Here is a 26,824-nt window from a genome sequence, read left to right as displayed (position 1 = left end):
TCGTGAGTGTTTTTGTTTTGATTGATATATTTGTAGAAGTATCATTGCTCTTTTATCATAGACATTTTCTTTTCACGTGAGAAATGAAGAGATGCTATCCACGGGTGTTTTTCTCGGTTGCACGGGATATATTTACTCTCGCTAGAGAGAGATAATCGCGTTTTAACGAGAATATCTTGCTATAGGGGAAGTGTTCCCAACCAAAGAACTTCCCCAATTAGTCACCTCTTATGACAAGCAAGGAGTACTGAGGATCTATTTTACCCAGATACCCCTACAGGACTGTGTAGAGAGTTATATTACATTTTACGTAGAAGTGCACACTATAAGAGGTTTCTAAATTTTGCTCAATTCTATTTCAGCCAGAACATCTGATATTGTTCAGATTGCAGCAGTGTGTGGAGATAGAGAGTTCAACAAGTATGTGACACCTCAGTCCCCAATAAGTCTTGATGCGTCCTCAGCAACCGGACTGAGTTTTGTTTGTGGAGTGATGAAGCATAATGGCAGAGTGGTTGAACATGAAAAATCCTTTGAAGGACTTCAGCAGTTTGTAGAAGTTGTCATTGTCCTCAGTGGATAAAGATTTTACCTTTCATGTGAAAGGTCTTGGGTTTGACTCTCGTCTGTGCCTTTAGGTTTATAATTACTCTTTACATTTTGTTAAAACAGTAACGGAGGCCAAGGAGATTAGGAGGAACGTGTTCATTAAAATATCATATTCAACAGAACATTACTAAGCAGTTGTATGAAACTCTTCATTGCCATTCAAGTAAAATAATGAAGCGCTATAACAATAGAATGACGTCAAGGGTGGGTTTTAATTCGACAACAGATCACTCTCTCCCCCCCCCCCCCACCCCCACAATAAATAAATAATCAATCGATCAATTATCTTTCATCACCCCAATAAATAGACTTTTTTCTGTTCTAATTTTAAATTTTATCACATTTAAATTAAAAAATTTTTTTAAATTTTACGCGTTTGCTTACCTGTTGCTGAAATGTTCAGGTGCCCAACCTTGTTGTAGTTTAATTATCATCATCTGAATAAAAGCAGGGGGCCTCCGTGGCCGAGTGGTTAGAGCATTGCGCTTAAAATCACACGGCCTCTCACCTTTGTCGGCGCGGGTACGAATCCCGCTCGCGCCGGTAAGTGAGAAAGTTTCCCAGTTTACTTTCGGAAGGTCGGTGGTCTCTTCCCAGGTACATTGTATCTGGGTTCTCTCTTCCACCAATAAAAACTGAGCGCCACCATAAAACTGAAAAATTGTTCAGTGTGGCGGAAAACATCAATCAATCAATCAATCTGAATAAAAGCAGGAGGTAATACTTCGGGATTGCGAATTGTATTTGTCCGAACTCAGTATTTTCAAAAGCATTTATGAGGGTCACACAACAGCTCCCAGCCGTCTACTGTGCACCCCCTCAAAAGAAATTTCTGGATCCGCCATCAAGTTCATTATTACCTCTTTGGGGAATCATGCATTGTCTTTGTACTAAGGATAATAATGAAGAAAGCCAGCTTAAATTTCTGCAAGTTTATTAAGTTAAAGACATCTTCGTAACATTGAGATCGATTCACAAAATTACTAATCTAGCGATAATTCACTTTATACCTTAACAGATACATGAAAATGCTTCAATCATGAATAAAAGCATAAAAGGTATACAATATTGCATTGGCTGATTTTACTACATAAATCTCAACAGATTACAACCAGTTAGTTCCTTCTGAAATAACTTGTCAAACTCTTCATTCTGTGCAACGGTGAAATGATTTTTCCAATCTCCAACCTCGCCTGATTAAATAAATAAAAACACAATGTCACGATAATACAGATATACTTAAATAATGTCCATACAGACATTCAGTGGTGTTAGAATGTTTTATTATACCTCTACTGATTTTTCACTATATAAACTTAGATGATTAGATGTGGCTAATTCCCTGGATATCGCTGTTGCGAGACTAATTCCCGTTTTGCCGTGCGTTAGTCAATATTGAACTAATCCCTGCTTTCAAAGCTAGTTCCCGGTTATCCGTAATCCTTTAGATTTTACTTTGGAATACAGAAAAAGGTCCGAAATGTTCTCCATAGTTTTTCAACCAATGAAATCGCGTTGTTCGGCACGTGATTTCTAATTTTACAGACGACAATAATTTGATTGATCATGGTGACGTCAACAAGGTTTTATGATTTAGACGAGAGTGAATTGGAGAATCTACTTGATTCTAGAGATAGCGAAAACACAAAAAAATTCATTAGGGCATCATTGTCTGCATTAGAAAACTATGCAATCAAGAAAAGTATGGATTTATCGGAAATCGAGCGACAACCAGCGGATCAAATGAACTTTTTTCTGCGAAAATTCTATGTGGAGATGAAAAAAGTTGATGGAGAGCGATATGCGAAGAAATCTATGATTAGTCTGCGATATGGTTTACAGAAACATTTTTTGAAGGTGAGAAAAGAAGACATTATTAACGATGAGAGATTCAAAACTGCAAATGAAATGTTTAAAGCCGTGCTTGTAAAACTGAAGAAGTCTGGCACTGGGGAGCCTAAATCGAAGGAACGTCTCACACAAGAAGACATGGATACACTATACGAGACTGTTTTCAGCTTGGAAAGTACAGAAAAAGACAATGTTTGAATATATTTATTATTTCTGCAATCGCGGACGGGAGAATCTACATTGTACGTGAACTTCAAAAGGACGATTTCATTATAGTCATGGATTCTACAGGAAGGGAATATGTAACATTCAGGGAGCCTCAAACGAAAAACCATAGGAAGACGACCTACAGGATATGACAAGTAAACAGGGCAGAATGTATGACAACTGGTAAGTGTAACGTATGTCAAACTAGTATTTTCCAGGGGGGGGGGGGTCAATTCAATTTCAGTAGATTTTAAAATTATTGAAAATGAAACACATTTTTGTTTCATGCTTAACTCTGTGTTTTGTTTATTTTAAAGGTGATCCTCGTTGTCCAGTAAATTCCTTCAAGAAGTATATTGGAAAGCTTCATCCAGAAAACCCCAATTCCTGGCAGCGTTCCAGGAAAAGGAAATAGAACGAAAGTGAAACGTGGTATGAAAATTCAGATGTCGGAAAAACACACTTTATTCCTTCATGGCAAATTTAAGTAAAGAGGCCAATTTAAGCAAAACATACACTAATCATTGCATCCGAGCCACGAGTATAACGACCCTGGACCACAAGGGGGTGGAGGCAAGACACGTAATGGGAATCAGTGGACATCGTAGTGAAACGTCTATCAAATCTTACAGCTCAAAACTTAGTGAGGCGATAAAAAGGGAAATGTCTGACATTTTGTGTAGAAATACATGTATATCTACAACATCTGACATGTCTGAAACTGTGTCAAAATCGGATAGTGCAGCTCCACCTGAAAATGCGTGTCCTGATTTTCTGGAAACCAATCTATTCAATGAACTGTTTAACAACAAGTTTAGTCTAGAAAATGTCGAAAGTGGTCCTTTTGGAAATGTGATGCAATCTGCCAATTTGTCATCCACAAGCAACAATTTGTTTAGATTTGCAAACTGTCAAGTCACTTTTAATTTTTCTAAATAGACATACTTGTATACAGTGAAATAATTTGTCTCTGGAATTGATTTTTTTTGTTCAAGTTAGGGACATTTGAACATGCTAATTTTCTCAAAATATTTGTTTTATGTTAATGTAAAACTTATACGGTACCAATTTTGATGCACCAGATGCGCATTTCGACAAATAATGTCTCTTCAGTGATGATCAACCGAAATGTTTGAAATCCGAAATAACTATGAAGTTTTAGATCTAGGTTTTTCACGTGACCAAGTATGGTGTAGGACGTGTTTTTTCAAGCTCTACTGAAAGTGGACTTTTCTTATTAGCTATTATATATATCAGAGTGTATTTAGTCATGGAATACTGGTGTTAAAAACTGGAAACGCACGGTGAGTCGATAGAGACTTTTTGAATTACATATAGAACTTTTTAACGTTTTTATTGAAAAATTTCGAAATCTCGCCTTGAGTACTATTCACACTTAGCAACATGGCGAGTCGCCGGTCAAGTCGAACTACAACACCAACTTCCATCGGTGTCAAAGACGGCAAAAAGAAAAATCTCATTCAACTGAACATTAATTCGGCAGGGAATACAGTGAAAAGTGATAAAAATGCGACCCAAAAATCTCGGCTAAGTAGTTCGGATCAAAGCATTTCTGATCAAAGTTCCATAGGACTCTCCGACAATACAGTTGATTCAACAGAGGAAATTGACCTTAATTCAATACATAAAAGTCTGGAAGAAATAAAGCAAGGAATGGTTTCCAAAAGAGACATTGGTGACGTAGTAAAAAACACTGTCGGAACTGAAAAGTGACTTTGTCAAAGATATAAAAATGGCCAACAAAGACGAAATAAAGAAGGAACTCAAAAACGAAATAAAATCTGAAATTGAGAAATCCACACAGAAAACTACTGATGAAAAATTAATGCGGGCCAATATTGACAACATAGAAAAATTCGACGCACTGAATATGGACTTGACAGACGTAAGGGAGACAATTGCAAAAGAAAAAAGAGAGTTACAGAAGCTAAGCGACGAACTCAACACAGCAGCCAGGAACGCTCGGCAAGCCATTTCAATGGCAAACTTTAATCAACAATACTCGCAAAAATGCAATATCAAATTATTAGGATGGCGAGAGCATTCAAAAGAAAATCTCAGAGAGGAATTCTGCAAAATTCTTAAGCAAAGGATCGATATAGATGACAACCCTGCAGATATCCTCGCAATACACCGAATTCCTGACAGAAGTGGTGGACCTCGTCCGGTTCTTGTGCGGATGATCAGCTCAGAAGCCAAGACAAATATCATAAAGCACCGTAAAGTTATGATGAAAGAGGACTTCACAATGGTGGACCACATTACTCCACAAAACGCAAAATTGATACAAAAACTCAAAGAACATCCAAATGTCCATTCCGTGTGGTATTTTAACAGCAAAGTATTTGCACTGGACAAAAAAGACCGTCGTCACACATTTAACATCTTTGATGATATCAACAAAAAACTTCGAGAGTGATATTATCTTCTTGGTTTTTTTTTTTTATATATAGATCCACGTTAGTAGAGCAGTGTTAATATATGCATTGGGATCGACCTGAGAGCGCAGTGACTTCGGGTTCGATGTTCTCTAAAACACTGTATTTACATCAATTTGGTTACAGGACGTACATTGTATTTTTGTCATTTGTTGTTTTTTGTTTTTTTTCTGTGGTATGCATATATGTGTGAATGTGGCCTTCCTGTGTTCTCTTTTTGTTTCTGTTTTCAAGGGTTACTTGCTGAAAGTGTTTTTATTTTTTGTTGTTTTGCAATTTTTCTTAGATGCCATTGTCTGGAAATATTTCAATAGCCACAGTGAACTGTCAAGGGCTGGCAACACCAACTAAGCGTGCAGATGTTCTTAACTACTTAAAACAAAAACGTTATTCTATCATATGTCTGCAAGATACACATTTTACTTCTGAGTGCGAGCCATATATTGAATCCCAGTGGGGATACAAATGTGTATTTAATTCTTATATGTCAAACTCAAGGGGTGTGTGCATCTTATTCAATAATAACTTCGAGTTTAAAATTCATGGTGAAAAAAGGGATTGTGAAGGTAATTTACTTGCTCTTGACATGACTATTGAAGAGAATAAAGTAACTCTTATAAACATATATGGTCCTAACACTGATAACCCTCAATTCTATGAAAATGTCAGAAATACTTTTTTTTGGAATTTGACAATGAATATTTTATTTTATGTGGTGATTTCAATCTTACATTAAACCCCTCTTTGGATACTCATAATTACTGTGGCATTAATAATCCAACAGCCCGTGCTAAAATTCTAGAAATTATGGAAGATTTACAACTCCTAGATTATTATAGGATTTTAAATCCAGACAAAAAAGTCTACACATGGCGTAAAAAAAATCCCTTAAAACAAAGTCGCCTTGACTATTTTCTTATATCTGACAGCTTGTCAAATTTGGTAGAAAATTGTACCATAAAGCCAGGATATAGATCCGATCATTCGGCTGTTGTTATTGAATTAAAATTTAATCCCTTTATTAGAGGACGCGGTCTTTGGAAATTTAATAACAATTTGTTAACAGATAAGGACTATGTTACGAAGGTTAAAGAAACTATTCAATCTGTAAGTAACCAATATTTGAATGATATAGGAAGTATGAATTTTCAGTGCAAAAATGGCATTGATGAAAGCTTATTTCTTGAGGTTCTAATGATGGAGATCAGGGGAGTTAGTATATCATACTCATCTTATAAGAAAAAGGAAAAAAATACTACAGAAAAAATTTTTTTGGATGAAATTGAGGTTTTGGAGTCTGAACCAAATATTGATATTAATACTCTTGATGAGAAGAGAGCAGCCCTTGAGTGTATTAGAAAAGAAAGATTGCAAGGTCATATGATAAGGTCTCGTGCTCGTTGGATAGAAGAAGGAGAAAAACCTTCAAAATATTTTTGTAATTTGGAATCTAGGAATTACTTGAACAAAACTATTAAAAAAATTAATTTGGAGGATATCGGAATAATATATGATCAATCAGAGATATTGGATAATGTTAAGATATATTATGAAACTTTATATAACAATAATGATTCAAACTTGATTAATGTTGATCTAGAGAACATCATTTCTGATTATAATTCTCCTAAGTTAGATGTGCATACAGCCAATAAACTAGAGGTCGATATTGTAGAGGGAGAGGTTCTTAATGTGCTAAAAAACATGAAAAACAACAAATCTCCTGGTAGTGATGGTTACACGACAGAATTTTTCAAATGTTTTTGGAATGATATTAAATACTATGTTGTAAGAGCCATTAATTGTATATTTCATAAGAGGGAACTTCCTATTTCACAAAGATTAGGAATTATTTCATGCTTACCCAAAGGAGATAAACCAAGACAGCTTCTAAAAAACTGGCGACCAATTACGCTTTTAAATGTACTATACAAAATCATATCGGGCTGTCTTAGCTTCAGAATCAAACATGTTTTGGATTATATATCAGATACACTAAAAGGGAGATATATTGGAGAGAATACTCGATTTATTTATGATATTATGTCATATACTGAGAGAAACAATATTCCAGGTCTTTTAGTATTCATTGATTTTGAAAAGGCTTTTGATTCAATGTCATGGTCTTTCATTTATAAAGTTTTAAAATATTTTGGTTTTGGGGAATGCTTTATTCAGTGGATAAAGATTTTGAACACAAATTTCAGAGCCTCGATTTTACAGAGTGGATTCCTGTCTAAACAGTTTGACATACAAAGAGGATGTAGACAAGGCGATCCTATTGCACCATATTTATTCATCATATGTGCTGAAATTCTTGCAATATTAATTAAACAAAACAAAAATATAAATGGCATATGTATACAAAATAAAGAACATAAAATATCACAATATGCAGATGATACTTCACTAGCCCTTGATGGTTCAGCTGAATCGCTTTTTGCAGCTTTGGATACTATTGAATTTTTTTCCAGTTTTTCTGGTTTAAGGATTAATACTTCTAAAACGAAGATTATATGGATTGGTTCAAAAAAATCTTCAGATCAAGTCTTTCATCATACAAGATGGAAATTGGACTGGGGATCAACAACTTTTAATTTACTTGGTATTAATTTTTCTGTTGATCTTAAAGAAATTGAAGACATAAATTTTGGACTTCAAATCCCGAAAATTGTCGCTCTTATTGAACAGTGGAAAAGAAGAATTCTTACTCCTATTGGTCGGGTCACTGTCATTAAAACCTTACTTATCCCAAAATTGAATCATTTGTTCATATCACTTCCTACTCCTAAAAAGGAAACAATTACATATTTGTACAAAATTATCTTTGAATTCTTGTGGAAATCTAGTATAGATAGAGTCAAGAGGTCTACGATAACACAAGACTATCTAGCAGGTGGTTTAAAGATGGTTGATATAAACAACTTTATTACATCTCTGAAATGTTCATGGATTAAGAGACTTACTAAGTCTAATTGTTATAAACCTTGGATGAGTATCTTCTTTGCTGTGTATGGAAGTGATATCTTAAAGAAATTATATGACTTTGGAGATAGCTTTATTTTAGAATGCTTACTTAATGAAAATAATGCATTTTGGAAAGATGTTTTTACTTCTTGGCTTTCTTATTTGAAGATCAGTCAAAATTCTCCAAAACTAAAAAGTAATTTTCAAAATATTCCAGTGTGGTACAATTCTAATATTAAAATAGCTGGAAAGCCTGTTTTTATTAAAGCATGGTATGATAAAGGGATTAAAGTTGTTCAAGATTTTTTTGACAATGATTGTAATTTCCTTGCCTTAGAAAAATTACAATGCTTATACAATCTCCATGAAGTTTGTGTAATGCAATATAATAGCATTATCACAGCAATTTCAAAATACCTAAAAAGTTTGTCTATTGATAGACATTTAGCCAAAAAAATTACTAATCCCTGTATGCCTGTATTTTTTGAACATGTTTTGATGCATGAAAAATGTTCCAAAATCATTTACAATATTTTGAACGAAAACGATACGATCCCAACTTCTATGGTCAAGTGGAAAGCTGAACTGTCTCCATATGGAGTGGGTGATATTTCCATACAAGGGGTGTTTAAAATTTGTTTCAAAACAACAACTGATTCTTCTGCTCAATGGCTACAGTTTAGAATTTTACATAGAATCCTTCCTGTTGGATATTATTTGAAAAAAATTAATGTTAAAACAAATGACTGCTGTAGATTTTGTACAAGTAATGTGGAGACGATGACACATATTTTTGCTTCATGTGATAAAACCCAAACATTGTGGAGTGAGTTGAGTCTTCATATATATAGAAAAACTTCAGAAAGAGTAGGTTTTAATGTGTCCAATATTATATTAGGTGAAAATCCACTAACTTTTAATAACAAAGTTATGAATTTTATAATTTTATATGTTAAACAATACATCTTTACCTGTTTAATGCAGGATAAGGAACCAAACCTTGTTGGATTATTATGTCACTTAAAGTTAAAATATCATGTGGAAAAATATGCTGCAATTCAAAAACATAGAATGCACAGCTTTGATAAAATGTGGAAGAGATGGGAAGATATTTTTGAATAATTTCTTTTTTAATTTTTACATGTTTTTTTTGTTATGCTTCAATACTGTACAGCAAGTGACCACAGGAGAGAATGAAATGTATGTATGATTGATTGTCCGTTTGTTTATTTGTCTGTGTGATTATATTGTATGTGTCAAAAAACAAATAAATTATAAAAAAAAAAAAAAAAAAAAAGTTTTAGATCTAAATATAGCCAAAAACAGCGTGCCAAACAATTGGAGCCAAATTCGTCCAAGGATAAGAGCTATGCATGAGGGAGATAATCCTTAATTTTGAAATGAATTTCTAAATTTTATAACAGCAATTAAATATACATCCGTATTTTCAAGCTAGTAACGAAGTACTTAGCTACTGAGTTAATAAAATTCAACAAGAATATAAACATTTGTTATTTATATTTTCAATTTGTATCGGTATAATAAAACAGTTAAATTATGATCACTGAGATAGTTAGCAAGATTCCAGTTCCCCTCAGCCAGGACTATAGTCCTGGCTTCAGGGAAATGGAATCTTGCTAACTCCCTCAATGATATAATTTAACTGTATAATAACAATCTGTAATCGTTTAGATCAAGTCGCGGCGCCATGGAAAGGTGAATATAACGAACAGTGATCAATGTCATAACTCCAATAAGGAATACAAAACAAGAGATGTTTGTAAAACACATATGCCCTCCATGGTGCAAAATTGAAAATGGTTATACACACCCATCATTTAATTGAGAGTAGTATCATCAATTCAAAATATTGAGTAGACAATACCTTCCTATGTCAAAGAGTAGATTGACCATGTGACCTAAAAGTCAATAGGGGTCATCAACTCCTGAAGATGTACCAGTGTACCAAGTTTGATGTCTGTTAAGCAATGGGTTCTCAAGATATTGAACGGACAGTATATTTCTATGTCCAGTTTGACCCTTGACATTTGACCATGTAACCTCAAAATCAATAGGTGTCTTCTTCTCCTGATGATGTACCAGTGTACCAAGTTTAATGTCTGTCAAGCAAAGGGTTCTCAAGATATTGAGCAGACAGTATATTCCAATGTCCAGTTTGACCTTTGACCATGTGATCTGAAAATCAATAGGGGTCATCTACTCCTTAAGATGTACCAGTGTACCAAGTTTGATGTCTGTCAAGCAAAGGATTCTCAAGATATTGAGCAGACAGTATATTCCTATGTCCAGTTTGACGCTTGACCTTTGACCATGTGACCTCAAAATCAATAGGGGTAATCTTCTTCTAAAGATATACCAGTGTACCAAGTTTGATGTCTGTCAAGCAAAGGATTCTCGAGACACTGAGTGGGCAATATATTCCTATGTCCAGTTTGACCCTTGACCAGGTGACCTAAAAATCAATAGGGGTCATCTACTTCTTAAGACTGATTCTATGTAACTATCAAAATTCAGTGGCCACGGTATGTCACAGATTTTTATGAAACTTTGTGTGTAACAATATTATGATAGATATAAAACAAAAAGGACATGCAAAGGTTTGACTTAGCAACGGTTGCCATGGAAACCGATCCTCTAACAACAGCTGGACAAGATATGCACATGTATGTTATATTTTGAATAATCAAAAATTAAACGCTATTGTTTATAAAAACAACAATTGTAAAAATTATTTTGAGCTAGGTTCTAGCTTTTAGATTTTTTTTTGTATTTATTTAATCCTTGAAAACAATAGAAATAATTATTTTTATGATGTATACGGGTTTGATATATGTAATTTTTAGAGAGGGATAAAATATACTTGCCCAGTCATTTGGTGTAAACTCACATGCTAGTAAAATGTATTGAATCTTACTTAAAAAAAAGTACAGAAACACATTTGTGGAGAAACCAAAGGTAAACACATAAACCAGTAGTTTCCTCTGGTGCACAAACCAAAATACACCAGAAAGAGTTATTGCCCTTTGTAACACTCTCTTGTATTGGAGATATGAACAGCCTTCATTTGTTTTCAGTATGGCAGGAGGTGGAAATTGAGTTTTTATTCAATTTGTTCTTCAGAAGTTTATCAATATCAGATGCTCTTTGTTCACTTAATTCACTACCACGATCTTTATCTTCAATTGTGCTAAAGGATTCCGGTTTATTTCATGGAATACAAATCCGTTTGATCTTTGCCATAGTCACCGGACTCTAGCATCCAATCGTCTACGTATTCGTAGAAAAAGTAAATGTTGTGGAATTTAACGCTTTGTTGCATCACATCCGACTAAAAAAATGACCAGGGAAACAGAAGGCCGACAGACATATGCATAGAAAATATGAAAAAGCCCTGCCTGTTGCCGTGTTGGAACTTGTATTGACGTAAGTATTCTATTTGATTTAGAATCCAAATTCTAAAGTAAAGGCTGAATAAAATGTATCAGAAAAATTGGCTTTTAGTAAACATATGAGAACCCCAATTTCTTTTATACTGCCAGCCAGGCTAGTCAGCTATAGTGGTATACATGTAGACTGAACATTGTAAGTAGTCCTGTCATTTACTGCATGGGTGTACAATATAGAATACTAGTTAAGTATGTCCCCAACCTAACATTCACTCAGGGAGTTTCCTATCACATTTACACAGAGTTCAGGATCTGTAAAAATTGGGGAATACTTATAAAATCATGTTTCATGTGGAAATTTTCAAAAGGACTAGTAGGCTTAATTTATGTAATCCTAAGTGATGACCCCCCCCCTCTCTCTCTCTCTCTCTCTCTCTCTCTCTGACTGTCAAGTCTACAATAAAAACAAACATGTGAATGCCTGTGTGCATTCTAGATAAAGATTGTTAAAATCATATATATTGGTGAGCCAGGCTACTTTCAAGTTTGTTTACCTGTGGTAACCCCCACTAATATGTGATGGTTCTAATCTACAGAAGAAATCACACAAATACTATTATGATTTAAAGTTTTCTCATCTCTGTAATTATGAACTTAGGACACTTGATTTGGAAAAATTAAATGATGAAAAATTTATGATTTTGAATTGGGTCCTGTAACTGGGCCCTCAAATTTTAATACATGTAGGTCCTGTCAACTGAAGTAAATCAAAAAATATTAAATGTAAATTGTAAATATTCAAATACTTTTGAATTCTTACTTTTTCATCCAATAATCACATATTTTGGCCAAAGTACATAACCACTATTTTATGTAATTTGTGCTTTTCTGTGTTTCAGCTGTATGAGCATCATACTGTGCAAATCACCTAAAGATGGAGTTGACCAAGTTGCTGACTTTGAGGAGGTAAATATTCAGCATTAATACATACACATTGAATACATAATTTGAAATTCAAATTTGAATCCCAGTATTATAAATCCTAAAACAAATTAATAGATATGGGGAATGTGGTACATTGGGTTTAGTTTCTTGGTTATAGAGCCTGCATGGAAACTGAATTCTCTAGAATAATCACAGGAGACCATCCATTTTTTATGCGACATGATGACTTGAAACGTTTTCATCACAATTTCCTAAAAAAAAATTTATTACTTCACTTAATTAGCATACTCAAAAAGACTAGTTGTCTTGTTGTCAATGACGCACATATATATGTACACATGTGTATGAGCTCAGTATCATTTGTAAAAATGATTAATTCTAATTAGGTCAATGTTGAGAATCACTCAAGTGACCTACATGTTGCTATTTGTGTGCGTCAGTCATCATAAGACGTTAATTGAACATTAATATTTTTTCTTGATAACCACCCTTCCAATTCTTTTCAAATTTCTTTTAAGCATCTTTGGGACAAGGGGAATTAACATAGATTGTAAACCTAAGGACTCTGGATTGACGGTACTTTTAAAAATGCTCTATACCAAAATTGAAAATTTTGTTTTAGAACCAGGGTTTGATTTCTTCAATTTTATGGAGAAAATTTTTTCAGATATACACTTCGTTAAATTGTAGAGTTGGGGAAGGGGGGGGGTGGTTATAAGTGTATTTGACATTTATTTGTGTCCAAATTATGTAATTAATACTGAGGATTTCAGTAGTAGTCTGTTTTTAAAACAACAGACACCTAGAATTAAGAGTACAATGAAAGCATACATGTGATAAGGAGGGGGGGGGGGGTGACTTCATAATAATGCCTGAAAATTCTTAACAAGTAAATTTTAACAAAAAATTTACACTAGAGATGCCAATTCAAGATAATTAACATGCTTTGTTTATTGGCATCTGGTGTACATTTAGCAACAAGTAGTGTTGTTCATTGTGAAACGATAAATTGATAATGTACATGTATGCGTTGGTTGTACATGTGTTTTAGGCATATCTTATTGCATGTTTTGTTGTGTTTGGTTGTCGAAAATATTGATAGAAATTAATAATGAAGAATTGCTGATATACTAAGGACATCATGATTCTGATCTAAAGAAATTGAGGACTAGTTAATATTTACATACTTTGTTACATCATGACCATACATTGCTTGCAAGAAAAACACACATGGGCCACATACATGTAATCAGTGACTAAGACATTTTGTTCAGTTATACTGTTTTCAAGTCATTACACTTAATTCTTAGAAAAATTCCTTAACTGGCAATTGATTGCAATCAGAAATTGCAAATTTTCTATTTATTCCTTACTTGACACCATCGAATGACAGTAATGTGATGCATGCTCCCTGTAATCAGGGGGAAATAACTCGTATAGCATTGTGAAAAATGTAGCTCATTGATTATTCATATACGTTTGAAATATTTTATGGTTATACAAGATTTTTTACAATAACGATTGAAAAAGACTTGAACACAATTTATGTTCATGTTATGCATAAATCTTATTAAATCATTGACTTCGCAAAATATTATGACATCACAGGAGGGTGGAACTACCTTAAATAAAGCTGAATGCTTATGAAGGAAAAACAGAAAGGGGTACCAAAATTGCGAATTTCGAAAACACAGGGTTGTGAATGTGGGTCCAAAAGAGTCATATAGTGTATAACATGGATTTTGTAGCCCTTAGAGCTATAGTGATACTTTGAATTTTTTTAAATTTGATTAATACTCAGGTAACCAATAAGGTTTGTGGACATCTTGTTAATTTATGAGTATTAACACTATTAATAGCTCTTCAATACAGCATAAACACATGTATACAAACTGTATCAAAACATAACATCCTTTAGGCCAATTCAACTTAATTAGTAAGATTATCATCCTGGGTCACCAAAAAGTATGGGGCAGACTGTGGGAAGATTTTATTTTTTAATTTTTATTTTCTGAGAACTATATTCATGACAAACGAGTTTTTGTCAACAGAAGTGCATAATTTAAAGCCATATATATAAATCTATGTTATTTCACAGATGCTTTTTGAGGGGCGGGTGGGCGGGCATGATAATCTATCAACTAAGTAATTAATTAAGTGGTAAAATTACTATTCTAGCATCATGAATGATCTTGTACATGTAAATTTAGTTTAATCAAATTGAATTAGGTGTGTACTGTATGAAAATGTGAAAAATAAGATGAACTTTTCAATATTTGTTCAACACATTTTTTAGAACTTGAAGAGCAGAAGATGCATTCCATGACTCTTATGTGATATAGAAGACAAAGAAGAGCTCTTGAGAATGGAAAAAAAACCCTGCGAGTTTTACAGTCAATGAACACACCTCACGACACAAGTCCATCCTGATTCAGTAAACTATTCTTCTAAGGAAACACCATGACTTAGTCAAGATCAAGTTTTGGTGTCAGAAGACTAATGTAACTAAAACATTGCAAAATTAACCTGCAAGTGTCTTATGTGAACCTACTGAATAAGGATTCATTACTGAACAGTTGAAGAAAAATCACTATTATGTTTAAAAAAAAAGATGATTGTGTTGTTTGGATAACATTGTGATCCATGTTTGTTGAATAAACAACTTTGCAAAAATGAGTTGTTCTGTGTTAATATTATAAATTTACTAATTACTGGTATTTCAACATAGATTACAGTAACACTGAACAAACTTCCATAAATTTTAAAGTTTCATGCAGTTTCTGCAGTAGAAAATGACACCTATTGATTTTCTGGTCCAAAGGTCACCAGGTGCAATACAATATTCTTACAATTGATGTCTGACCAGTTTCTTCAGAACCCTTTGATTGATAGTGATATTTCATACAGGGGTTGGTCACTGGTAGTATATGACCCCCATTGATTTTCAGGTCAAAAGATTAAAAATGGCAGGGGCCTCCATGGCCGAGTGGTTGGAGGATAGCGTTCAAAATGACACGGCCTCAGTCGGCGCGGGTTCGAATCCTGCTCGCGCTGGTATTAAGTGAGAAAGTTTCCCAATTTACTTTTGGAAGGTCGGTGGTCTCTTCCCAGGTACATTGTATCTGGGTTCTCACTTTCACCAATAAACACTGGGCACCACCAGAAAACTGAAAAATTGTTGAGTGTGGCGGAAAATATCAATAAATCAATCAATTAAGAATGACTAGGTGCAATGTAGCTAGTACTCTATGCAATTTTGTCCCCCCAATATCTTGGGCCTGTTGTTCAATTATGATATTTAATATGTTGGTTGGTTATGAATAGTAGATGACCCTAATGATTTCCAGGTCAAAGGTCAACAAATACAAGGCAGTACAATGAACAATTTATTGGTATCTACCCAATATCTTGAGAAGACTTTTTATAGTTATTGATAATAGTTTACATGACAATACAGTACATGTAATATAGCTCGTTTATGGAAATGATTGCAAAATCTACTTGGTGTTTGGGGAGGGGGGGGGGGGGGGTCCTACTGGATTACAGTTTATGTTTACATGGGTTTTTTTAATCACTCTAACTAATTTTTATTAATATGTTAAACTTCTCCATGTTTATTTTTGAAATATCAATTGCTCATATTGTTCATTTTAACTGAAAATGGTATACGTTGTATTATTTGTCATTAGTATGAATTTTTGGCAAAATGCCCAAATCTACAGTTTTCGTACTACAATAGATCAATTGTACTACATTTCACCATTAATCTTTTTATATAAATTAGGAGTATTTGATATGGACACCCTTTGATGACAGTTGATTATGCTGTATGTATTTTCCAAATTATCTAAATTCATCAACGAAATCCAACAAAAAATCCCGTTTTGGCAAAATGCCCAAATCTACAGTTTTCGTACTACAACAGATCTATTGCACTACGTTTCACCATTAATCTTTTTATATACATTAAGAGTCTTTGATATGGACATCCTTTGATGACAGTTGATTATGCTGTATGTATTTTCCAAATTATCTAAATTCATCAACGAAATCCAACAAAAAATCCCGTTTTGGCAAAATGTCCAAATCTACAGTTTTTATGCTACTACAGATCAATTGCACTACGTTTCACCATTAATCTTTTTATATATATTAAGAGTCTTTGATATGGACATCCTTTGATGGCAGTTGATTATGCTGTATGTATTTTCCAAATTATCTAAATTCATCAATGAAATCCAACAAAAAATCACTTTTTGGCAAAGTGCCAAATTATAATACATTGGTGCAGCGGTCAGTAACACACTCTTTACCATAGGTGGATATAGATATCATAAATAAGGAGGGAATTTTATGGGGAATCGAGATTTATGGAGAAAATTAGTTGTCTTTTTCAATTTTTTATATACCACAAGGACAAAACATGGGCAAAACGGGCTTAATTTTGCAGTTCAATTAGCCCTCATAGACTGCTGTCGGTTTCCATGGCAACGGATGGTAGAAATTCGGTGGTGGGGTTGAAATTATGTAAGATGGTGCAAGTAAAGTTAATACTATGAAAATCAAAGAAATCTGTGACATTGAGTGGCCAGAACCTATCTGATTTCTTTGATTTTTACATAGAATTGATCTTAAGATGTACCAGTGTACCAAGTTTGATGTCTGTCAAGCAAAGGGTTCTCAAGATATTGAGCAGAGAGTATATTCCTATGTTCAGTTCGACCCTTGACCTTTGACCATGTTACCTCAAATTCAATAGGGGTCATTTTGTCCTGAAGATGTAACAGTGAACTAAGTTTAATGTTTGTCAAGCAAAGGGTTCTCAAAATATTGATCAGACAGTATATTGCAATGTCCAGTTTGACCGTTGACCATGTGACTTCAAAATCAATAGGGGTAATCTTCTTCTAAAGATATACCAGTGTACCAAGTTTGATGTCTGTCAAGCAAAGGATTTTCGAGACATTGAGTGGTCAATATATTCCTATGTCCACTTTGACCCTTGACCAGGTGACCTCAAAGTCAATAGGGGTCATCTACTCCTTAAGATGTACCAGTGTACCAAGTTTGATGTCTGTCAAGCAAAGGGTTCTCAAGATATTGAGGGGACAGTATATTCCTATATCCAGATTAATATGACCCTTGGACTTTAACCCTTTGACCTGAAAAACAATATGGGTCCTTTTCTTTTCATAACCAACCCACACATGAAATATCATTACGATCAAGTGAATGGTACTCAAGATATTGAGCGGACAACATGTGGTCTACCGCCCGACCGACCAACCGATCGACAGGTGCAAACGAATATGCCCATCTTCTTTGAAGGGGGGCATAATTAAGAATTGAGCAAAGACAGACCCCTGGATATGCTAGAGGTGGGATCAGGTGCCTAGGAGTAAGCATTCCCAGTTGACCGATCACACCCGCTGTGAACCTTATATCTTGTTCAGGTAAACGGAGTAATCCGCAATTAAAATCAGAGTTCGGGCCCAAAACGGGTTTAGCCCCTGTGATTTCACCCAATAACAGGTGGTACTGGCAAACTAGATATAGTTATAACGACCATACAATTTGCTTGCTGACTTGAAACGAGACTGTTGAAACCTTTGTAATTTGTTTGTCAATAGTATCAAAAGCTCACCTTTTCTATAATGATTGGCTTTAGATTCAGTCTTCTTTACTGTAAAATGGGCATTCTTTAGGTTGTCAAACCCACATTTGCGAGCAATCTTTTCCATCATGTCGTCTGCACAATCCACGTCAAGAAATTTCGCCAATCTACGGATTTCTTCCAATGGTTGCTTTTTAAATTGATGAAACATAACGTTTTAAATCATCCTGATCCTTTATCATTTGATATCAATATCTTGAAAAGTTAATTGAGATAGAAAAAAAATTCACAGTCTTAAGATCTTAGGTAAGTTGTAATTATATCTGTCTTTCCTAGTTTTGAGTTATAACACACACACACACACAGATATATATATATATATATATATATATATAAATATATATATATATTATAGATATATATATATGCTTACCAATTTTAATTCTTCAAAGTACATGTGATGTATATTTTCCTTATCTATGTCGAAACTCCTCTCGTATTCAAACCATCCACCATATATAGCATCTAAGTAGAAAATTATCACAACCGTATTCAAATCATTGATAACAATAGAAAACAACGGAATGCACATATCCATGGTGGACGTTTCCATTTACCTGGTCCAATTATCGTTGTTTTATAATATGTATTCCAATCCATGTCCTTTCCAAAACTCTTACTGAAATGAAAGTGGGAAACGAAAACGTCCTTCGGATTTCTGGTCACGTGTATTATTTTTCTCTTGCCTTCTGTGTGAGCTTTCGGAAACCATCGGTAAGGTAAGTGTGTGTTTAAAACACGCGGAGATGTGATCTTTTCCAGTTCAGTAAAATCCTCTACAAATTCTAGAAATGCTGTTTCTTTCGTTTGTTCAATATATTCATCTTTCTGCTTTAGTAACATGGACGTAATTTCCCATACCCAGTGTGTACCTAAAACAAACATCTTGGTTAGATTCCTTTGCAAAATACATGTACAACAACAAAGACGATGTCGATATCGTCATATGAAATAAGTTATTGTTTACTATATACAACACTGTTTTAAATGACCAAGTATGATACGATATCGTATCGATATCATAATCTGACAAAATTATTGCTTTACTATGAAAGGTGAAGATAACGAACAGTGGTCAATCTCAGAACTCCTTTAAGCAATACAAAATAAATAGTTGGGCAAACACGGACCCCTGGACACACCAGAGGTGGGGTCAGGTGCCTAGGAGGAGTAAGCAATTCCTGTCGACCGGTCACACCCGCCGTGGGCCCTATATCTTGATCAGGTAAACGGAATGATCCGTAGTCAAAATCAGTGTGCCAAGAACGACCTAGCAATCGGTATGACACACGCGAGACAGCATTTGACCCAATGATAGTTGTATTGACGAACTAGTTACATGTATATAATTTTCGAAATGCTGACTTCAATCGAGACTGTCGATACCCCTGTACCATCAACTTGTTTGTCAGTAGGTTGTATCGATTTAAAATCTGACCATACGCAGAACATGCTCTTGCGTATCGAATCAGTTGAGAGATATAAACACCATATGCAGGTGATATGGAATATTGCTACATAAATATGGGAAGTTGACGATGGAGAAGCTGAAATCATCCCGTTTGTCATACAGTAGACTTGCTCAAGTCTCTATGTTTAATAATCATTGCTCTCTTTAATACTTTTGATAATGCCAAACATAGAGACTTGTAAACACTGCAAAATCACCGACCAGAATACGGTCGGTAAAGGGATCATATTACAATGCTGCAGTGTGGTGCTGCTGAATCACTGATAAGTTGACAGGTGATGTATGGCTATGGGGATTTCCAAAATGTTACAAAGTTGAACAATTAAAACTTCTCTGAATTAAAATGAACACGGAAATATCTAATCTTCTAAAGCCATATCATAAGAATTAAATCAGTTATCTATAAGTGATTTAAAATTCAACCAGAAACTAATCTCTTAGATGTTCCATGTCCATAGGATTGCAACAGACTTCCTATTGTTCACTTATAGTTTGTCTTTCATTCACCTTATTGACTTCTCTTGCATACTTAAGGCAAACTTTATCAGTATGGGTGTCTGGATTTAAGTCAATGTGCAAGTAATATCTTTCAATTAACACAAAATATTCTGTCTTTGATGATCCTTGGAATAACTTTGCAAAATTCAACATTTTTTGTACATTCTTTTCTGCTTTTCCAAATTATGCAATTAGTTTTATACTGTATCAGTAAACTTAAAGAAGTCCTTCAAATGATAAAAACAATAATCACTATAATAATTTTTACTCCACCATGAAACCAAACCCTTACCATCTAGAATCAAGAAATTTACAATTTATGTCCCCCTTGTCCTGAAGATTGATGTTCTACGTCATGTCCCGAAGATGCTTCATACCAAATTTGAAAGGAATTGGAACAGTAGTTATCAAGAAGTTAAAACAGTTCTATTTTTCAAACATTTAATAACTGACCATTTTGGCCCCACCCTGATACCAAAACCTCTACCCCCTGAGATCATCAAATTTACAATTTTGGTAAAGGACTACTTTTTCTTTCTAAATATCCATTTAGTTACAATCAAGTATCAATAGCACAAAAGAAGATGTTATCTAAGCGTTTTACACACAAACACTATATATCACGTTTGGCCCTTCCCTGGGGTCAGAAACTCTATCCCGGGGATGATGAAATTTACAGTTTTTGGTAGAGACCTTCCTGCTCTGTATCACAATGCATTTAGTTTTTCTTACACGTGTGGTGTTCTAGAGAAGATTTTTGAAAATTGGCCAATTTATTCATGTCCCTCTTGTCCCAATCTAAATTTGAAAAGAATTGAAATGGTAGTTATCAAGAACCGTTAACGCACAATGGACGCAGACCAATTGCAATAGGTCACCCGAGTTTACTAAGGTGACCTAATAAAACTGAAAAACTTTCACAATGTAGAAACTGCCATGTGAATTGACCATATGGAAACACTAGGAATGCAACAGCTAAACTTGGGGAAAGGTCATAAAACATCCTACAGAGGGATACATGATGACAGATTTAATTAGGAGGCTGACAAGTCCTGTGCAGGGTTTACAAGTCTCTATGTTTGGTGGCATTAAGTATGGTAGAGAGCAGATATTTAGACTTCTGAAACACAAAAAAATTTGAACGAAATGATAATGTAATAAAACAACATAGAGACTTGAGCAAGTCTAGTCATACAGTTGAGTTGTCAGTTTGCCGTTAATGTCTACTTTCAATAAAATATATTAAGTGTGAAGCAGAAATGGACGACTCTGTGGTATCTTTTATTTCGAGCTCACTTGGATATATCGAATCAACAAATGAATGAAAGTTATTATTGTTAATAGACAAAACGTCGTCCATATATCTAAATGTTGAATTGATGGCCACAGCAAGAGATTTTTTCTTCTCATGTAGAATTTTTAAAATAAATTCTGCTTCATATGAATATAGAAACAGGTCAGTTAACAAAGAAGCACAATTCGTGTCCATGAGAATTCCAACAGACTGCTGAAAGACCTGATTACCAAAGACCACGAAGATATTGTCCATGAGGAACCCCAACAAATCTTTTATTTCAACTTCAGAGTACTTGTGGGCGGAATCAGAGTGGTGTTAAGAAAGTAATTTATTGGATGACTGATCACTAGATATGAATTATATTTGCGTTTTCCATTTTTGTTGAAGAAGCAACTGTGTATAATGCCAAAAAGTATAGTCTTTAATGCAAAATGAAGATAACGAACAGTGATCACTCTCATAACTCCTATAAGCAATACAAAATAGATAGTTGGGCAAACACGGACCCCTGGACACACCAGAGGTGGGATCTGGGGCCCGTTTTACAAAACAACTTACGACGAAGTCGCAAGTCTTAAATTGTATTACACTGTTATTACTTTGAGTGAATGAAGTAAAAATTTTCTGAGGCTTACATGTAGTTTTCAATTTAAAAAAAATATATTTTGCATTTGGCGTGAATTATCTTACAATAAACTAGAACATTCCAGTATGTAAACTTGGTCGTAAGTCGTAAGTTCTTTTGTAAAACGCGCCCCAGGTGCCTAGGAGGAGTAAGCATCCCCTGTTGACCGGTCACACCCGCCGTGAGCCCTGTATCCTGATCAGGTAAACGGAGTTATCCGCAGTCGAAATCAGTGTGCCAAGAACGGCTTAACAATCGGTATGAAACACATCAGACAGCATTTGACCCAATGCGAGGTTGTACTGACGAAGTAGATCGTTATAACGACCATAGAATTTGGGAAATGCTGACTTCAATCGAGACTGTTGGAATCCCTGTACCATCAACTTGTTTGTCAGTAGCTTACCTCGATTCAAAAATTGACTATACGCAGAACAAGCTCTTGCATATCGAATCAGTTGAGATATATATACACCATATGCAGGTGATTATGGAATGTTGCTACATAAATATGGGAAGTTGACGATGGAGAAGCTGAAATCATCCCGTTTGTCATATAGTTGAGTTGTCAGTTTGCCGTTAATGTCTACTTTCAATAAAATATCTAAGTATGAAGCAGAAGTGGACGACTCTGTGGTGTCCTTTATTTCGAGCTCACAGGGATATATCAAATCGACATATGAATGAAAGCTATCATTGTTAATGGACAAAACGTCATCGATATATCTAAAAGTCGAATTGAAGGCCACAGCGAGAGATTTTTTCTTCTCACGTAGAAGTTTTTGAATAAATTCTGCTTCATATGAATATAAAAACAGGCCAGCTGACAAAGGAGCACAATTCGTGCCCATGGGAATTCCAACAGACTGTTGGAAGACATGGTCACCAAAGACCACGAAGATATTGTCAATGAGGAACTCTAGCATATCTTTTATTTTAACTTCAGAGTACTTGTGCGTGGAATCAGAGTGGTGCTTAACAAAATAAGTTTTTGAATGATCGATCACTAGATATGAATATTTCCTTTTTCCGTTTTTGTTGAAGAAGCAACTGTCTATGATGTCAAAAAGTCTAGTCTTTAATTTATCGTGAGGAATGGTCGTGTATAGTGTTGAAAAGTCATAGGTTTTAATGTTATTGATTTGGGAAAAATTCTGCTATTTCAAATTTACTAAAAGTTCTTTAGAATTTTTTAGAATCCACATTTGGTTAACACCACTTCTGGCATATGTAGTTGCACAGTAAGTTTGAAGGTTCTCCTTTACAACTATATACAACACTGTTTTTCAATGACCAATTCAAGTACCATGTCGATATCGACGGGTCATGTACATGTACGATAATGATTTGTTAGGTTTAGACGGTATATTGATAGGGACCGCTTTACCTTAAGTGATGGCGCCTCACTTATGGGGTCCGGCATACTAAAAGTGTTTCATCAGTGGTACCAGTCAATAAACTTTTTATCACACCTCGTACAAAATTCACAACATAGGAAGGTATATTTCAAACTGAAAGTGGCACGCATGATGGTGATACATGTAGTCAACAAGATTATACACATGATCGTTATAGTTAATAAAATCATGATTCTATATCGATACGATGTTGTCGACTAGATGGAGGATCCCAACGGTCATGACTCGAAATCGATAGACAGGAAGGATTTACTATAACTAAAAGTGACATGCATGGTTCAGATGATAGTCAACACAATGATGAGTGGATATGCCATCAACGAGACAAGAAACATGAACGATCATGATTCACTATCAATACTATACAAACCCAGCACAATATGCCCAGTATTGTTGAAATAGTCGATGTCGTTTCAATATTACCGATGTCGTATCTACATGGACAAAACTCAGACATCGAGCGAATGTAAAACGGGATAAAATTGAAATCTTTTCAATTGATTTGGAATTACCAGAAACAATTAATCGAGTTCCTTGTTCTTTTATAAAAGAGCGGAACTCGATAGAAAATGTGAAAATCATTCTAAAGTTTTCAGCAAGAGCATATTCACAGAAGTCTATTATATACTAAATTGTGTTATAGATTTTAATGTTACTAAAATGTTAATTTTGCCCATGTTTAATATTCGCCCATTTCACCTTTAATAGAAAAGGACATTTTTAAATGCATTCATTACAAAAAACGAATTTGCACTAATCTAAAATTGGGCGAAATCATGATCAAATGCACCTGGATGAAAATACCTATATCAATAACATAGGTCACGGCACAAGTAAATAAATGTCATTTAGATCAACGGTATAAGTAAATAAGAAAGTTTCAAAGCTTTACCTATGCTACAACGTGTCGCATAATATCTTTCATAGTTCATAAAGTTACAGGTACATTTGTACTGAGGTAGGTAGTTAGGTTTATCTCCTGGACAAACCAGGTTATTATGAGCATTCAGTATGTTCTGATTAATGTTCTGATTAAAGGGCAGAGACCTTGTTTACACTCCCCATTAGAAAATCTTTAACTCATGTAGAGACGACACCAGCATTTTATTGAAGTGTAAACAATCTGATCTAAGCATGGCGCTCTAAACTTTAGTAATGATATTAATCATCGTGACACACCTACCATTACACAAGACAAGTTTTTAATGCCCTATCTAAGAGAGCTGTGATCTTTCCCTTCTACTAGGGGGCTCTTGGTGAAGGAACAGCTACTACCTATACTACATGTCATGTGTCTGATCAGTGGCGGGAATAGAACGCGGTAGTGTTTGTACCGTTTCCCTATACAATCGGATTACCTTGACCTTGTCGCTTTACAACTGATTGCGGTTTTACGCCGTTTTCGAAATATTTCAACCATTCTGATACGGTTAAATAATTGAAATGTTTGGTTGTGAGTGTTTGAGTTTCCCAAACGGCCCACCAGTGAACTTACTCTTTTTTCGAAAATCAGGAAAACGATCTTTTGCGTGACAAGGGGGTTGTGATCCTTGACACGGGTCAAGCTTTAACGTCCAATCCGACGGACATAAAAGTTATAAATACATAAACAGGTAAAAATACAGATCATTTCGTGTATATAAACAGTTGTATTATAAACATTTTCAATTTTTTTCTGTAAAAATCGCATTCTTGTAAATATTGTATAATATAGTGATTGTCAATATTTGTAAAAAAAATAAAATAAAATAAATAAAGTTCTTGCATTTATTGCACATAACCAAAAAGTATATTCCGTATGGGCGTAGAATCACTGCATTCTAAAAGAATGTGATACATAGTTAATGGACAATCACAAGATACACATTAGCTGTTACGAAAGATCTGCGTTCGTCGCTGCTACATGTACATAGGTCGAGAATACCTGTAAACCCGTTGTTTGCAGTGTTATTGAAAATAGTAAACATCGCTTGATGATGAAATGAACATTTAAGTGTAAATTTTTGTGTGATAAATAGTACATAGAATACACTCCCAGTCCCTCACCAGATTAACTCTAATAATTAGAATGGCGTTTTCATAAGATATTTCTAATGAAATTGACTCGGGAAATGTTCAAACAACAAATGAACATAAAGAGCACGGGGTATCGTTCACATAAGGGTACAGATGCATCGATATCGCGGAGGGAAGTACCCGGAAGATAACCGCGATCCCACACCAGTTATAAGGATATCAGACTTTACTAACCTGATCTTGGATACGCCGCTATTATAACGTCACCAGACCGACTTTCCAAATTCTTGATGACATTAAACCTGCCTTCCACATCCTTTCGCAATGATGGCATACCCGGAAGAATCATCCCGTCGAATGAAATATTAGAACGGTGACCAGATTTCGTTTCCTCCATAATTTGATATCCTGTAAGCAAAATGACAGTATTCAGCTTCGTCTTCTCTCTAGGTGGTTTGTTTACACAGTACCCTTATCTGTTAGCCCTATTATTTAACCCTTCTATTGTACAATATATCCATGGGCTGCAACGCTAACCTGATTCATATATTTCCTTTAGAGACGTAATCATACCTCGCTATAAATTTTGAGGTTCTAGTTACCTTATAGTACTCACCAGGTGGTGGACAACTCTATACTAATTGCATCGATTTTTTCAAGCTTTTTAGTTGCTATTGACAAACAAGCATTCTGAGAGTATTGCATGGCAATACATAGTCCCCTACCGGTTGCAAAAATTACTGTACCACAACAATATTCAAAGTTCATTTTGTAGGTTATGGTAAAAGGGAAAATTGGGAAACCAGGACAGGAATGGTTGGAAATCAAGTAGAGACTAGACCAGTAAAAAAGACAAATTTATAATTAGGTTTAGGTCTTTAACCAAGTCAATAAACTGTGACATGTAGGTGATCATGGATAATTCAGCTATATTGTTGTATTACTATGCTAGAAATTTTAATGAGTGTAGTATTCTTATCTACAGAGATAAGAAAATTGGATGTAAACTAACAATTCATGCTATTTTTCTAAGTCAAAGGACCATAACTTAATGGAAAATCAAGGGACCGAGACAAAATTCGAACTTGATCTATAACTTGTTATGGCAAAGCAATGTACCAAATATCAAATGAATATCTGCAAGCACAAAAAAAAAAAAGCCTGGAAAACCGATAATTCATGCTATTTTTCTTAGTCCAAGGGCCATAACTAAGTGAAAAATCAATGGACCGGGACCACATTCAAACTTGATCTGTACCTTGTTATGACAAAGCAATGTACCAAATATCAAATGAATATTGGCAAGCACAACCAAAAAAAGTCTGGAAAACTGCTAATTCATGCTATTTTTCTAAGTCCAAGGCCCATAACTAAGTGAAA

At 34.7% G+C, this 26,824-nt stretch overlaps 1 protein-coding gene and 1 long non-coding RNA gene across 2 annotated transcripts; one reads left to right on the top strand and one right to left on the bottom strand.

The window, feature by feature from the left end:
* Window positions 1-1,526: 1,526 nt before the first annotated feature.
* LOC125683315 (sulfotransferase 1B1-like) lies at window positions 1,527-26,824 on the bottom strand. Its single transcript, XM_048924347.2, has 5 exons — window positions 25,679-26,824; window positions 18,677-18,991; window positions 18,493-18,584; window positions 18,090-18,249; window positions 1,527-1,802 (listed from the first exon to the last, which is right to left on the bottom strand). The coding sequence occupies exons 1-5, from the start codon at window positions 25,839-25,841 to the stop codon at window positions 1,696-1,698; spliced, it is 837 nt and encodes a 278-aa protein (XP_048780304.2). The 5' UTR covers window positions 25,842-26,824; the 3' UTR covers window positions 1,527-1,695.
* On the top strand, window positions 10,605-15,151 carry LOC125683326 (uncharacterized). The gene is made up of 3 exons (XR_007372902.2): window positions 10,605-11,537; window positions 12,400-12,466; window positions 14,742-15,151. It is a non-coding gene; the product is annotated as an uncharacterized LOC125683326 (long non-coding RNA).

This window comes from Ostrea edulis, chromosome 6 (assembly GCF_947568905.1).
Source record: "Ostrea edulis chromosome 6, xbOstEdul1.1, whole genome shotgun sequence".
Classification (NCBI taxonomy): Eukaryota; Metazoa; Mollusca; class Bivalvia; order Ostreida; family Ostreidae; genus Ostrea; species Ostrea edulis.
The sequence above is the reverse complement of the archived record's forward strand: the minus strand, read 5'-3'. Positions and strand labels throughout refer to the sequence as shown.

Bases quoted from the DNA above. Each gene is read 5' to 3' on its own strand.
- LOC125683315 (XM_048924347.2), bottom strand. From the start codon at position 25,841: ATGGAGGAAACGAAATCTGGTCACCGTTCTAATATTTCATTCGACGGG. The intron at 18,992-25,678 runs GTTAGTAAAGTC...TGTTTGTTTTAG, and splicing joins AGCGGCGTATCCAAGATCAG to GTACACACTGGGTATGGGAA. The intron at 1,803-18,089 runs GTGAGCTTTTGA...TTATTTAATCAG, and splicing joins AGCCAATCATTATAGAAAAG to GCGAGGTTGGAGATTGGAAA.